The following is a 14,367-nucleotide window of genomic DNA, read 5'->3' on the forward strand; positions in this document are numbered from 1 at the left end:
CTCAGTTTGGGTTTGACTGGTTGCTCTCATCGGTGGAACATCGGGCAGGAGCACTTCCTAGCGGGTCAGTTTGTCCCGCTGTTGATGTGAGGCAGTCATTTCATTTAGGTTTTACCCGTCAGATTGTTCCATGTAAATGCACTTTTTCCTTTTGTAATGAGTAGGTGGTTTATGGAGTGGTAAGTTTGAGACAAGATTCTTTCTTCCAACTGTCTTCCACTGGCTTTAGCATCTGTTGAGGATTCTGAAGCAGTTACCAGTGCATTACTGTAAAGCAAATGCAGATATAAAATTTCACCTGTAAATATTTCATATGTGTCTAAAAGATAAGGCCTTTTGAAAAAGACAGCCATAGTGCCTTTATGCAACCCTTAACGTCTAGTCCAAGTTCAGATTCCCTGATTGTCTCCATTGTTTCTCCATGGTTTAATGGAATCTGAGCCCAAACAAGGTCAAGACCAGTGGTCGGCAAACTGCGGCTCACGAGCCACATGCGGCTCTTTGGCCCCTTGAGTGTGGCTCTTCCTAAGCTTTACGAGTACCCTAATTAAGTTAATAACAATGTACCTACCTATATAGTTTAAGTTTAAAAAATTTGGCTCTCAAAAGAAATTTCAATCGTTGTACTGTTGATATTTGGCTCTGTTGATTAATGAGTTTGCCGACCACTGGTCTAGACCAATGGCTTCTTAAGTGTTTTACTCTGGCAGTCATGTGCCAGGTAAGGATGTCTCGGTCGATGACAGACTGTATACATGGCAGTGGTACACTAGACAGTCCAGGTGTGTAGTGGGCAGTGCCAGCTAGGAGTGTCTCTGTGGTGATTGCACAAAGACACAGTGCCTTTCTCAGAATCTCTCCTGCCTTTAAGCGGCATATGACTGGAATGGCGCCCCCTCCCTTCTCATTTTCTGAGTTTGGTTAGTCGTTTGCTGGTGATTTACTCTTCTGGGTATTTCTTGTAATAGTAGGTAGAAGAAGTTGATTAGATTCAGGTTGCTTTGTTTTGCAAGAGTTCATGAGTGTTCCTGGGTACAGCCTCCCATCAGGGCGCGGATGTCCACCTTTAAGAGAGAAGGTTCGTTCTCGGTGGTGGGGGCACTTCACCCATCCCTGCTGAAGCCCCCCCTCAGCCTTTCACGGAAGGGCTCGGCACCTGTTGTAATCATTGCCTGGGTTCAGCATCTGGTAGGGTGCAAAGGGTGATTTTCTAATTGCAGCATTCCTTCTGTATTGATTGGCCAGTTTTTCTGATTTGTGTTTATTTCAACTTTTTAATGTGTATCTTTCTGGAAAGTGTTGAAAGGATGTTCCTCATCTTTATTTCACAGAGCATGTTTCTGGATTCCCTTAGTGACCCTGTAATATGTCCTCAATTTTATCATCTGTAAATTGGTATTAGTTACCATGCCTACGTCCTGGGTGTTTGTGAGGCCGAGATGAGCTGATTGATACATGTAGTGTAAAAATGGTGCCTGGCACTAATGTTGGTAAATACAGTTATTAAAGTCACTTTCTGTCTCGTGGGGAACATTTCACTTCACTCTCGTGGGGAGGTGGAGAAGGGGGGGTTCTTCCTAGGCGATGCCAGCAGAGCACTGGGACTGTCTGGAGGGAGCACCGACCTGTCCTGACCGTGGAAATGACCATGGACAGAACGCACTGCGCGAGGAGGCCTGCGCTGTCCCTGCACTGGGGTGGACGTGACACTCGCAGTGGTGACATTGGAGCACGCTCGGAAGTGGAGTTAGGACACCAAAGGGAAGTGGGCCCGCCTGACGGGGTGGTCGGGATGGATGATGGCGTCAGGTCGGACTTGACTGCATCTCGGCCCAGGAGACGTTTATCTGAACCAGGGCCGTGACCTGCCTCGTAGGCTCCACACGCCCTTCCCAGGACTGGTGGACGTGCTGAGCCCTCGGTGGGGGGAGATGCCCTCTTCCTGGGCCTGCGGCCTGCCCCCTCTTACTGTTGACTGAGAAGCCCACTGTGCGTGGTAGTGGAGGGTGTTGGAAGTTCAACACTGTCCTGTCAGGTACTTCGTCGTTAGCATTTGATTCACCTATTGAACAAGCATTTGAGCACCGGCGGTGTGCACGAGTGTTCCTGACGCAGCCACGTCGGTGAACAACACAGACAAGAACCTGCCCTCGAGGAGTTCGCATTCTGGTAGTGAGGAGACAGCACAGTGAGTTTTCCAGTCAGTTAGGTGGTGTTGAGTGCTATGGAAAAACAAAGCAGGAGGAGGAGGAATTGGGACGGTTAGGGGAGGTACTTTTGAGCAAAGATTTAAATGAGAGGAGCAAGTCTGGTAAATCTGGGAGTGGACTTTGCATAGGAAACAAACAGCCTGTGTCAAGGCCCTGAGGTGTGTTTGGTACTGTGTCCACGGTGACAGAGGTGACAGCTCGCAGTGTCAATTAATGCCTGTAGTGGGCCAGGGCCAAGCCTTTGGGTGCAGGTTAAGAGGCTGGGCAGTTAGAACTGGATGAGGTGGGATGTGATTGGACCAGCGTGCTAGCAATTGAGCTGATAAGTGGTCTGATTCTGGATATTTTGGGGGGTAGAATCAACAGGCTAAGTAAGGATTGATGTGTGTGGGTGAGAGAAGGTGAGCAAGCTGTTCAAGGACAATTGATACTTTGGCTGGAGCAACAGTGAGGATGGAGTTGCCATTCTCTGAGATGAGGCGGACTGAGAGTAGAACAGGTTTAAGGGGTGGAGGCGAAATTATTTCTACTCCCAAATGAAAGGATAGGTGGTCGCAAATACTTCATGCAGTAAGAACAGTGGTCCGTAGGTTTTACTATGAGAACTCTTAGATCTGTGGACCACACGCGCCAGTTCTTCAACCTCATGTCTTAAGGACGTGGGAGTGGGCAGTGAAGGAGGACTGGCTTGGGTGGGTTCACAGAGCTCATGGAAACAGCCAGGAGTTGAAGAGACTTTGGGACTTGTTTTTTCACTGAGAGAATGAAGGCCGAAGTCTGGGGCTTGAATAGTGAGAACCTGGAGACGCCTGGTCGTAGAGCTGACTCATCAAGGTTCTCCGGTCTTTGGATTTACTTACCTAGGAAGCCTGGACCGGGACTTCTTTTTATTTTGAGTCTCTTTACTTTCCTGCATTCACACATCCATCTACGCATGATCACACACAAACGCCCTCGTTCAGTTTTGCCCTGTGTGCTGTTGGTAGTCTATTTAGTTAACTGCTTTTCATTGAAGGTAGGCTTGTGTGGTGACGGCGGGCAGAAGCTATTTAGACAGACGCAGTGCCACTGATGTCGTGAACGCAGACACCTGCACCCTGGCTTCATGGGTTCAGTCTTCTCATCTGTAAAATGATCAGCATAACATACTATGCCCTGATGTTATGAGGACTAAGGTGATGCTCACAGCACTAGGCCCAGTGCCTGCAAGGTGTCAGCTTAGGTCAGGAAGTCTCGGGTTTTAATTTTTCATGTCCATTATTTATAACATCTTTGATAACCGCTTTTTCATGAGGGAATAGTGCTGATCCTCTTGAATTCTTCCCATTAAGAGTTAACATAGCTGTTCAGACGTTGGATCATGTGATATGCTGTCAGTGTGCTGTTGCTCTGATATTTCATCTCTCAAAAAAATAGGTTATTGGAGTTTGCTCCACATTCGTGATCCATTATCATCCACAAGGAGCTTCAAAGTTGGCCCCATATACGGCCCTCTGGCCTTCTTTCTCTGAGACTTCTTTAAAAAACAACAACAAGCCAGCACTGTAAGCCGGGCTTCTAGTCAGTAGAAGCAGGTTGAATGAGATGTCTTGGAGAGAATGTGTATATGTGTATGAAATGATAAATGTGGTGGTTTATGAACTTTTGTAGGTGAATATTTTGTTTGAAGAAATGGTTTACTTGGGATGTGGGGACTAGAAATCCTCAGGATTTAGTTTGACTTTCCCTGAGTTCCCGAAGGGTTTCTTAGATTTCTTGGGTTCTCTTTAACAACTGGAAGAGCTGAGGTTGTAGGTGTAATAAAAATGTTTTTTCAAAGAGATGTAAGGGCAGACTCTTCAATTGTTTTCGGGACTTACATCATACGGTTTCATATTGTCCTCAGCTGCATTTGTGATTTGAAATGGGCTGGACTGATACCAGTTGCATTAGGGGCGCTCATTTTGCTTTGGTGTCACTCATGACCCACGCCATGTCACAGTGAGCCGAGGGTGAGGAGAGCCTCGTTGAGCATGTACATGCGCGTTCCACGCACCATTAATCTGCTTCACCAGCAGAACTTGCTTTTCTGCGGCCTCAAATCAAGATGACAAAAGGGAAGCAAAGGATCTGTAAGTAGAATTCTGTATCAGTTTAATTTTTTTTGGTGTTTTACTTGAATAAGTTGACTTAAATGGGAACTAATAGTTGATGAGTGGCTGGGAGCCTCTTCAAAATATTTGTGAGAGAACTGTATATTTCATATATTATTTTACCTAGTTCTTTTTTTTATCTATAATGAGGATCCTAGCATGCCTGGTGTGCGGTTGACAGTTTAATTTGAAAGAAGCCGATGATCATCACTAATAGTTTTTACAAGTGGAAGGTAAAGTGACATTCATTGAGCACCTGCCTGTGGCACTGGGCAGTATTCTGTGCTGTTTACATGTGATTCCTTATTAAACCATCAGGAGCGAGGTAGTGGTTTTATTTCACAGGTGAGACGGTTGAGACTCATAAAGTCAGGAAATGACAGAGCGCGGACCCCTGCCCAGGGCTCACCTGCTCCCTCGCCCAGGCCGCTACTCATGTCAGCTTTCGGAGGTGCTCACAGCCCTTCAAGGAGTCGCTGGTGAAGTGGGTATTGTCATTGGATCAGAAGATGAACAGGACTCGGCAAGCCTGTTTTCCATGGCGCTGGGCTGGACCTGCTCACATTGTCTCTGGGTGTGTGCTTTTTAAACTCACCTCCAAACTAAAAGCGTTGCTTGGTCACTTTTAGGGTCACTGGACTCTAGCCTTAGCCAAACCCATGTGCCTCAGTGAATTTTTTATGACTTGGAGCCTGATGGCTCTTGTTCTCTGTTTGGTTTTAAGACAGTGGCTTTCTCTGTAGAGGGTGGACATCCGGCCTGGATTTTACAGATTGTCCTAGAATAGTACCCTAGTTCGGAGGAGAAATTAAATGGTTGACCTGGATATTAGAAGGAAGATGTTGGATTTGGTCGTTATTACTAATTATAAGTTGAAGGAATTCAATAGCTGATTTAAATTTGGTCTTACCTATTTGTCTCTTTCTAGCTGTTCAAACATAGCAAATATGTGTATTTCTTTGGATTCCTCTCTGGGAAGGAGGCCCCTGGGGGTGAGGAGGAGTCTGCTGGTTCAGAACACCCCTGTGTTCAAGATTTGGCTCAGTTTGTTCTGTCCATTGCCGCTAGGGGACCATTTCTTTATACTTTCTACAAATACCACTCTCGCTAGAGAAATAATTGTTTTCTTAAAAATGTACTACCAATGAGCCAACCCACATACTTAGTACGGTACCTACTGTCCCACATTTCTCACTTGAGGTTTACTTGAACTGTGAACCAGCTTAGTCCAGGAAATTCAAAACAAAACAAATATAAAAGCTTCATTTTTAGCTGAAGAAAACATTTTCCATGTGCATTCTTCTTAAAAATAAAGGGATGCTGATAGTGTTCATTGTAGAGGTGGCCCTCTGTAGCCACAGGTTTTGCATTTGCAGATTGAACCAAAAGCAAATCAAAAATATTTTGGGGAGAAAAACATGCCAGAAAGTTCCAAAAGCAAAACTTGGGCCAGCCACACTAGGCTGAACCCACGAGGAAGAAGTGACATGGAGGCGCTCCCTGCCGGAGCCACATGCAAATGTGGGTCATATGCAAACAGGTTTGGGTATCCTGGGAGCCTGGAACCAATCCCCCTCCAACCCCACACCCAGGGGCAGCTGTTCTGTTGTAGAAATAAATGTTTGCCGTTTTAAAGGGCGAGAAAAAACGTGTAGAACTGATACTGTATGTTTTATTTGGAGTCACTTTTAAGGATTGCACAATTTTCTCCTAAAGTTCTGAAGTTCAGAATGTGAAATATTAAGGATTCTCTATTTTTCAACTAAATTGACGTATTTTTGGTTTTGTTTTGTTTTTCCTTTTTCAGTCTTTACCAGGCGCTGGTCTCTGGATGGTTTTTGCTTAAATTGGAAAAACCTTAAACCTGCCCCAGACCTGCATGGCTCCCGCGGGGACTGGCGGCAGTGGCGTGGGAAGCGCTTGAGGAAGCCTAGGCGGGAAGTAGACTCGGGGTCAGCGCTGTCCCCCACCCCTCCGCCTGTGGGCTGAGCTGGCCTCCCGCTCACCGTTGTTCTAGAGCAGTCAGAGGGGAGACCGCGCGTGGCGTGGAGTCCGCACTCAGCAGGGAGCAGCACAGCTCAGGCATGCGACTGGACGAGTGGGACCTGCGCTGAAGACAGTGTTGACAGCAGTGCCGCATGGCGACGGGGAAGGGCGCGCTTGTGGCATTTCTAAGAAAAAGCCGCTGCCACAACACACATCCCCCCCCCCCCCAAAAAAAACCCATTCTGGGTGTTTGTCCCTTCCCGGAAACACAGGGTCTACTGCTGCCACTGAGAAGAGTGACACCCGAAAGGCCCTCTGACCAGTGAGCTGGGCTCCTCTATGTTGAAACAAGAGGCCAAGGGCACGGCCTGCATGTCGGGGCAGGGAGAGCTCTGGAAGGCAGGTCTCACCTGCCACAGTTCCCATTCTACGTGAGGACCTGACCCTGTTAAATAACTCCTGTTTATTGGTCATCTGATTAGACTCATTAAAAATTAGATGGTTCTTCTAAAAACTATCCAAATATTTTTTAAAAACCAGAGAGTTTTTTGTTGAGGGGAAAGTGGACACGGAAATCTGACTGCCTTCAGGATTTGGCAAGTATGACACGATGGAAACCCCACTTCTGCTGTACCCTAGGCTGTGGGCTGTGGCAGCGGCTCCATGCCCGTCATTATTGACACTGGCTTCTAGGAGGAAGGGTTTGACCACTTTCCTTGTACAGTTATTGCCGTGCTTTATCTTAAAAAGGCATCAAGGTAGCATCTTCATGTCTGGGCAGCTGTACGAATGAGGCCCTTTCCCAGCGGTGCGAGGTGTGGGCTGCAGTGCTGAGTACTGTGGTCCATGGTGAATAGTTTGGAAAGAGGTAGCTTTAGTGTCATTTCTAGGACTTGAGTTTGCTACTTATTTTAAAAGAAAAATGCCTAGATTCATACAGAACGTGCTTTGCCAAGCATAGAAGAACATTTCACTCTGAGGTTGCTGCTGCATGTGGAAGGCAGGCTTGTTTATTTTATTTTACTTATTTTTTTGAAGGCAGGGTTTGAATAACAATGTTCTTCATGTTGATCTGTGGGCTACAATCATAGTTAACTTTGAAGATTCAGAATTTATCTCTTTTCCAGGAGAAAAACCATCAATGCATAAACTTGATTTTAAGTACTTCTAAATATGTTTTGCAGAGTGATTTTCTTAATCCAGATTGGAAAATACCTGTCTCACTGACTGAAGATGATTGACAGATGTCTGTTTTGTTGAGATTTGGAAATATAATAAAAATTGAATTATTTTTCAGTCTTCCAGGAAACTTTCTCCTCTTCCTTTTCTCCTTGCTTTCTATACCTTTCAACAGGAAAGCATTAAAAGAAAAAAAATACTCAACAAAATCAAGCCTTTGTCGGTGCTTTTATCTGCTCAGAGATTCTCTTGGAAATAATTGTCTGATGAAGAGGAAGGAAAGGAAACGAGCTTCTTGAACTTTTTAAATCATTCAGTGTCTGCTATCGGAAGAGTGAAATTTGGGGTTATTTTTTGAGTTGTATATTCCTACTTTTTGTGTGTGTGTGTCGAGTGCCTTTTTTTCCTTTAGGGCAGGAGTCGCCTCACAGCTTCTAGGTTCCTGTGTGATCGTTAGTACAGATGTACATTTGTAGTAGGAATCCAGGAACATTTTAGAGCATTAGATTTGCACAGACTAAGCAGTACTTCTTTTCTGTTTGGGGTAGATGACAGCACCTGGGAAGAACCACCTGTCTGTTCTCTCCAGGGACTTGCCTGGCTGTCACATTTCTCCTGGGATTTATAGTATTTGAAGATTCATTTTGATGCTCTTTATGAATAATTAGTGTTTTGCCCCTTTTTAAGGTGCTTTAAGATCGGCGCCTGTTCCAGTCTGAGACACCATAGTAAGAACGAAAGGGCAATGTCACGGCCAACAGTTCTTAGTTGCTAGAGAAGTTAGGCCATTTAATTGTGAGGTCAATTAATTTTTATTCTTAGTTCAAAATGATACATTTTTTCGCTGACTTTTAAGTATCAGCTGTGATAGTATAGATTGCTCTTTCCTGTGGAAATGAAATATATTTTCAGAGTTTTTTTTTCTTTTTATAAAGAATGTCTTGTTGCGCCGTTTTGCTAGACTGAACATTTCCTCGTCGCGTGGTGAGCGCTTCCTCTAATTCAACCTTTGTCTTTTGTCTTTGCTGCCTTGCAGGGCTGGTACAGTAGGCTTCACTAGACTTAGCTGCAACTCAGAATTCTCCTCCCGCACCTGGGCAAATGCTGACGGTCTGTGAGAGTGGATTAAGAGTACGAGCTAAGTTCTCAATCCCAATTAAGAAGCGGAGGAAAATTTAAACTGTCTCCTTCCGAGTTTATCACACCACCACCATCAAGACAGCAAACCAAAGGACAAAGCCTGCCTGCTCTGTGGCCCTGTAGTCCAGCTCCCGTGCGGCTGGCAGCCCTGGCTGGGTTACTAATGCGTAAATAACAAGTCGGACACTTCTGTTGTTGGACACCGTTATCACAAAGTGACCAACATGCGGGCTGTGCTGGAGACGGCAGACATTGCCGTGGTGGCCCTCTACTTTGTCCTGGTCCTGGGCATTGGCTTCTTTGCCATGTGGAAGTCTAACAGGAGCACCGTGAGCGGATACTTCCTGGCCGGGCGCTCGATGACCTGGGTAGCGATTGGGGCCTCTCTGTTTGTGAGCAACATTGGGAGTGAGCACTTCATTGGGCTGGCGGGATCTGGAGCGGCCAGTGGATTTGCAGTCGGTGCGTGGGAGTTCAATGCCTTACTGCTGCTGCAGCTTCTGGGATGGGTTTTCGTCCCGATTTACATCCGGTCGGGGGTGTACACCATGCCTGAGTACTTGTCCAAGCGCTTTGGTGGCCATAGGATTCAGGTCTATTTTGCAGCCTTGTCTCTGATTCTCTATATCTTCACCAAGCTTTCAGTGGATCTGTATTCAGGCGCCCTCTTTATTCAAGAGTCTTTGGGTTGGAACCTGTATGTGTCTGTCATCCTGCTCATTGGCATGACTGCCTTGCTGACTGTCACCGGAGGCCTTGTTGCGGTGATCTACACAGACACTCTCCAGGCGCTGCTCATGATCGTTGGGGCCCTCACGCTTATGGTTTTTAGCATGATGGAGGTTGGCGGGTTTGAGGAAGTTAAGAGAAGGTACATGTTGGCCTCACCCAATGTCACTTCCATCTTGTTGACATACAACCTTTCCAACACCAATTCTTGTAAAGTCCACCCTAAGAAAAATGCACTGAAAATGTTGCGGAGTGCGACAGATGAAGATGTGCCTTGGCCGGGATTCCTTCTCGGGCAGACCCCAGCCTCCGTGTGGTACTGGTGCGCCGACCAGGTCATCGTGCAGAGGGTACTGGCAGCTAAAAACATTTCGCACGCCAAAGGCTCCACTCTGATGGCTGGCTTCTTGAAGCTTCTGCCCATGTTCATCATTGTGGTCCCAGGCATGATCTCCAGGATACTGTTTGCGGATGACATAGCTTGCATCAACCCGGAGCACTGCATGCAGGTGTGTGGCAGCAGAGCCGGGTGCTCTAACATCGCGTACCCGCGCCTGGTCATGAAGCTGGTCCCCGTGGGCCTCCGGGGCCTGATGATGGCGGTGATGATCGCGGCTCTGATGAGTGACTTGGACTCGATCTTTAACAGCGCCAGCACCATATTCACCCTGGATGTGTACAAACTCATCCGCAAGAATGCCAGCTCCCGGGAACTCATGATCGTGGGGAGGGTATTTGTGGCTTTCATGGTGGTGATCAGCATCGCGTGGGTGCCAATCATCGTGGAGATGCAAGGAGGCCAGATGTACCTTTACATTCAGGAGGTGGCAGATTACCTGACTCCCCCCGTGGCGGCCCTGTTCCTTCTGGCAATTTTCTGGAAGCGCTGCAATGAGCAAGGGGCTTTCTATGGTGGAGTGGCTGGCTTTGTTCTCGGAGCAGTGCGCTTAATACTAGCCTTCACCTACCGGGCCCCGGAATGTGACCAGCCCGATAACAGGCCTGGCTTCATCAAAGACATTCATTACATGTACGTGGCCACCGCGTTGTTTTGGGTCACTGGACTCATTACTGTAATTGTTAGCCTCCTCACCGCACCCCCCACGAAGGAGCAAATCCGTACCACCACCTTTTGGTCTAAGAAGAGTGTGGTGGTGGAGGAGAGCTGCTCCCCGAAAGACGAACCATACAAAATGCAGGAGAAGAGCATCCTGAGATGCAGTGAGAACAGTGAGCCCATCAACCACATTATTCCCAATGGGAAGTCTGAAGACAGCATTAAGGGCCTTCAGCCTGAAGATGTTAACCTCTTGGGGACCTGCAGGGAGGAGGGCAACCCTGCGGCTTCCTTAGGTCATTCAGAGGCAGAAACACCAGTAGACGCTTATTCCAATGGGCAAGCAGCACTCATGGGTGAAAAAGAGAGAAAGAAAGAAGCAGAGGATGGAGGCCGCTGCTGCAAGTTAATAGATTGGTTCTGTGGCTTTAAAAGTAAGAGCCTCAGCAAGAGGAGTCTCAGAGACCTGATGGAGGAGGAGGCGGTCTGTTTACAGATGCTGGAAGAGCCTCCACATATTAAACTAATACTAGATATTGGACTTTTTGCGGTGTGTTCACTTGGAATTTTCATGTTTGTTTATTTTTCCTTATGAACTTTTAAGGATATGGTGAGACAGTAACTTAAGAAAATACTGGTCTTTGGAAAAAAAAACTTACATAACTGTTGCATCTTTCAGGCATTGTTTACGCTGTAGGTTTTAGCCAAATTTTACTCAGCAGAACATCATCTATTTGCAAGACTTTATTTTCCCAGAGACGGCTGAAAGTAAACTTTCAATGTAAATGAAGCAAAGCTTGTTTAATAGACTGAATTGTGCAAATATGGTTTAAAATTTTTCATACCAAAGTAAGACCAATTATTCTCACAGAACACGTAGAGCAGATATAAGCTGTCACGAGAAAGTGAACTGGTAGATTTTAGCCTGAAGTAGAAGACTTGCTCATGTCAGAGTTTTTTCCTGTCTCTGTAACCCCTCCTACCATTTAAAAAAAAAAATTTGCACTTGTAGAGATTGTATAATCAATTCTGTACTGAAAATCTAACTCTTGTGCTAGTGAGGTACTTGTTCCAGGACAAGTTAGTTAGTTGCCGGGTTCATTTGGTTAGCATGAGCCTGTGGATTCTGATTGCCAAAAGAAAGGAAGACCATCTTTCTGTAGCTATTCTTGCACCACCCGTATATGCAGTGTTGGGGGAAAGTTTGTTCAGTTCCTTTTCCCCAAATGACCACCAGGTCTGTCTTTATAAAGTTATACGCCATGGCTGTATTTGTAAGTGGTTATGGGGGGAAGATGAGGCACCATTGCTGATGACCTCCACATTCATTGGCCAAATCAAGGTTGTTCATATTGTTTGGGAGTTTTGCAGCCCCTAAGCAGTGTCGGACCAGCTTCCGCTGAGCAGGCGATTGCTTGTACTCCGCTAACTCCCTAGGCACGTGCTTGGCATTTGGCGACGCTCTTGCGTAGCCAGATGGCTTCCCAAGTAGATCCAGTTGGAAGCTATGTTCAGAAATTGAAGAAAAATTGACACTGCCTTAGTGCTGGGTTGCCCTGCTTGATCAGATCACGCTATATGGAGGTTGTTTAGGCTTTAGAAGGAAAATTTAATTCTGAGAGTATATTTATTCTTCATCAGTGTTTTTCTTGCTACACCTTTTCAAAAGACTTACCATCCGAACCCGGCCTATACATTTTTGCTTAAAAAGTCAAGTGACTTAGAGCATGAAGATGTTTGAATGCAAACTGGCCGTGAGTAAGGGGCACTCGGTGCATGTTTGGCCGTGGGGAGATTGTCAGTATCGTCCTTACAGAATGGACAGCATGTGTGAGAGGTGCTGTGAGCAGGAGCTCCTGGTTCAGTAGCGTGCCTCCCGGAGGGTTACAGGACCTGTGTGATCATAGGAACCTTTATCTTGACATGGCTTGGTTCACAGTTGCAACCTCCATAGATGGGATTCGGCGTTCACGGGCTGATGCCCCCTCACGAGGGCAAGGTGCACAGAAGGTGGTAGAGGGAAGCTCCGCAGATTCTGGAGTTTGGTGTCTGTGCAGCACCAGCCCCTCCCAAACTCCATGACAGATGAAGGACACTGCCTGTGTATCTACTTTCTTTGACTTTTCTGTACTCTGATACTTTTTAAATCGCATGATTTTATTAAGCTTATATTCAGGCAAAATTATTACTTTTTTAGGTACTTTTGTAGGTTTTGAATCAAAACTCAGTCCTAATGACATTAACTATTTTGTATTCTATAAATCAGTTTCATTAATGATGGACTTGATTAGTCCAAAGTTGATTTAGAAATGATCGGGGAGCTTAATGTCTTCCCACCAGCAGGAGGCGTTCTGATGGACTGAGGCTGTAGCCGAGAAAACACTTCTTATGTGAATAGCATGGTTGTTGAGAGCTTACAGTGCCTTGTAGAATTTTTTCTCAATTTCACTCTTAAGGTTTATAAGTTGGGGGCCAAATAAATAGGGACCATCCTTTTCTTGTCTGGAGGCTGAGGCTGTGACACGTCCAAGGTTATTACAAACTCCACTGGGAAGAACAGACAACCAGGTGTCCACTCTGGACTCATGGTTTGTTCATGGCTCGTCCTTTTCTCAAAGAATGTTCCTCCTCTGAGATAACCTTCCGCATTTGGGAAATAGCAGGCTCTCCGATTTTTCAAAATGCCATTCAGCTGGAGGAACTAGCATTTTCTTTGATGACATTGCTGGTTGGTCACAGTAGTGAGGATCGCCCTACTGGCCGGGCATCCTTCTTACCCTTTGTACTTACAGCACAAGTGAGGAGGTGGTGTTTATGTAGACTCCCCCTTTATTTTATGTTGTGTCCTCACTTTTGGAGTATTAGGGTCCCCCTGCCTTCTCTGCTGTTGTCTTAGTATAATAGTGAAATGCATCATCTTGTGTCTGTTCGTGTGTATATAGCAATAGGTCAAGTTTAGAGTACTAAAGCCTGTAAATAAGGAATGACTATTAGCATATCCATTAGGCTGTTTATTCTTTGCCGTGTAAACATCACTTTGTTTAGACTGAAGTCCCTGAAGCTTGTCCTTGTTGCTTCCCAGCAGTAGATAACGTGCTTGAAAGGATGTGGATTGCTGAGGGCAGCTTCATTTCAGGGGTTCATTTTTCAGTCTAAGGTCATTAGAATGATTGTTCATGGAATGATACGTGGTCTGTCTTAAGCTAGCAAAAATGTTCATTCTTCACGCTAATGAAATGAGTCCTAAATGGTATTGATCTCTCTATATAGACGTGTATATATTTTTATATTGGTTCATGCTAAGGTTCAGAATTGACCAAGAGGAATAGTGACTAAAATAGCTGAGAGTCAAAATGAGGTGAGGACACTGGTCTTCACAGGGGAGAAGATCCAGTCTGACCTGCGGTGAATGGTAGCCCCAGTCCTTAGATTTGTCCTTTGGGCCTCTTCGTCTCAAGGTCTGATGAGAGAGCGTATTACTCTGGTTGGCAGAATAATTTGTGGCTCTGTTGTGGGACCTCTGATTCCTCTGTTCATCTAAGAGCGTTTTGTCCTGCCACCCAAGGGAGCCAGCAGCTTTTGAAACACCTGAGCCCATTTCCGGCTCTTCTTTCCTGTGAGGTTGTCCCGCCGTCTTTAAGTTAGAGAGGCACCCAGTGGAGCAGCGGGCTGTGTCCTGGGCCAGATCCCACAGACCCGACCTCCCAGCACTTCCTGTTCACTGGCTGTGAGAGGGTCACAGTAGCCATAGCTTTTAGAGATGGCACCTCCCGTAATGAGCAGGGACCCACCACTTTGTGAAATCCACATTTTGAGGACTGAGTGGAAAGGTTAACGGCGCTCTAACCTGAGGCTGAGTGTGTTCTGGGCTGTGGGTGTCAAGTCTGCGCTGTTCTCAGGCACTCCAGTGCCCTCTCCCTATTCTGGGCGTGGG

General features: G+C 46.1%; 2 protein-coding genes across 3 annotated transcripts in view; both read left to right on the forward strand.

Annotated features, from left to right (window-relative positions):
* Window positions 1–14,367, forward strand: part of MRPS6 (mitochondrial ribosomal protein S6) — a 57,067-nt gene that overhangs the window by 13,388 nt on the left and 29,312 nt on the right. The window lies entirely within an intron of this gene.
* Window positions 7,556–11,242, forward strand: SLC5A3 (solute carrier family 5 member 3). Its single transcript, XM_081088309.1, has one exon. It carries the CDS (start codon window positions 8,872–8,874, stop codon window positions 11,026–11,028), a length of 2,157 nt encoding a protein of 718 aa, XP_080944435.1. The 5' UTR covers window positions 7,556–8,871; the 3' UTR covers window positions 11,029–11,242.

This window comes from Myotis nattereri, assembly GCF_964212035.1.
Source record: "Myotis nattereri genome assembly, chromosome: 3".
NCBI lineage: Eukaryota > Metazoa > Chordata > Mammalia > Chiroptera > Vespertilionidae > Myotis > Myotis nattereri.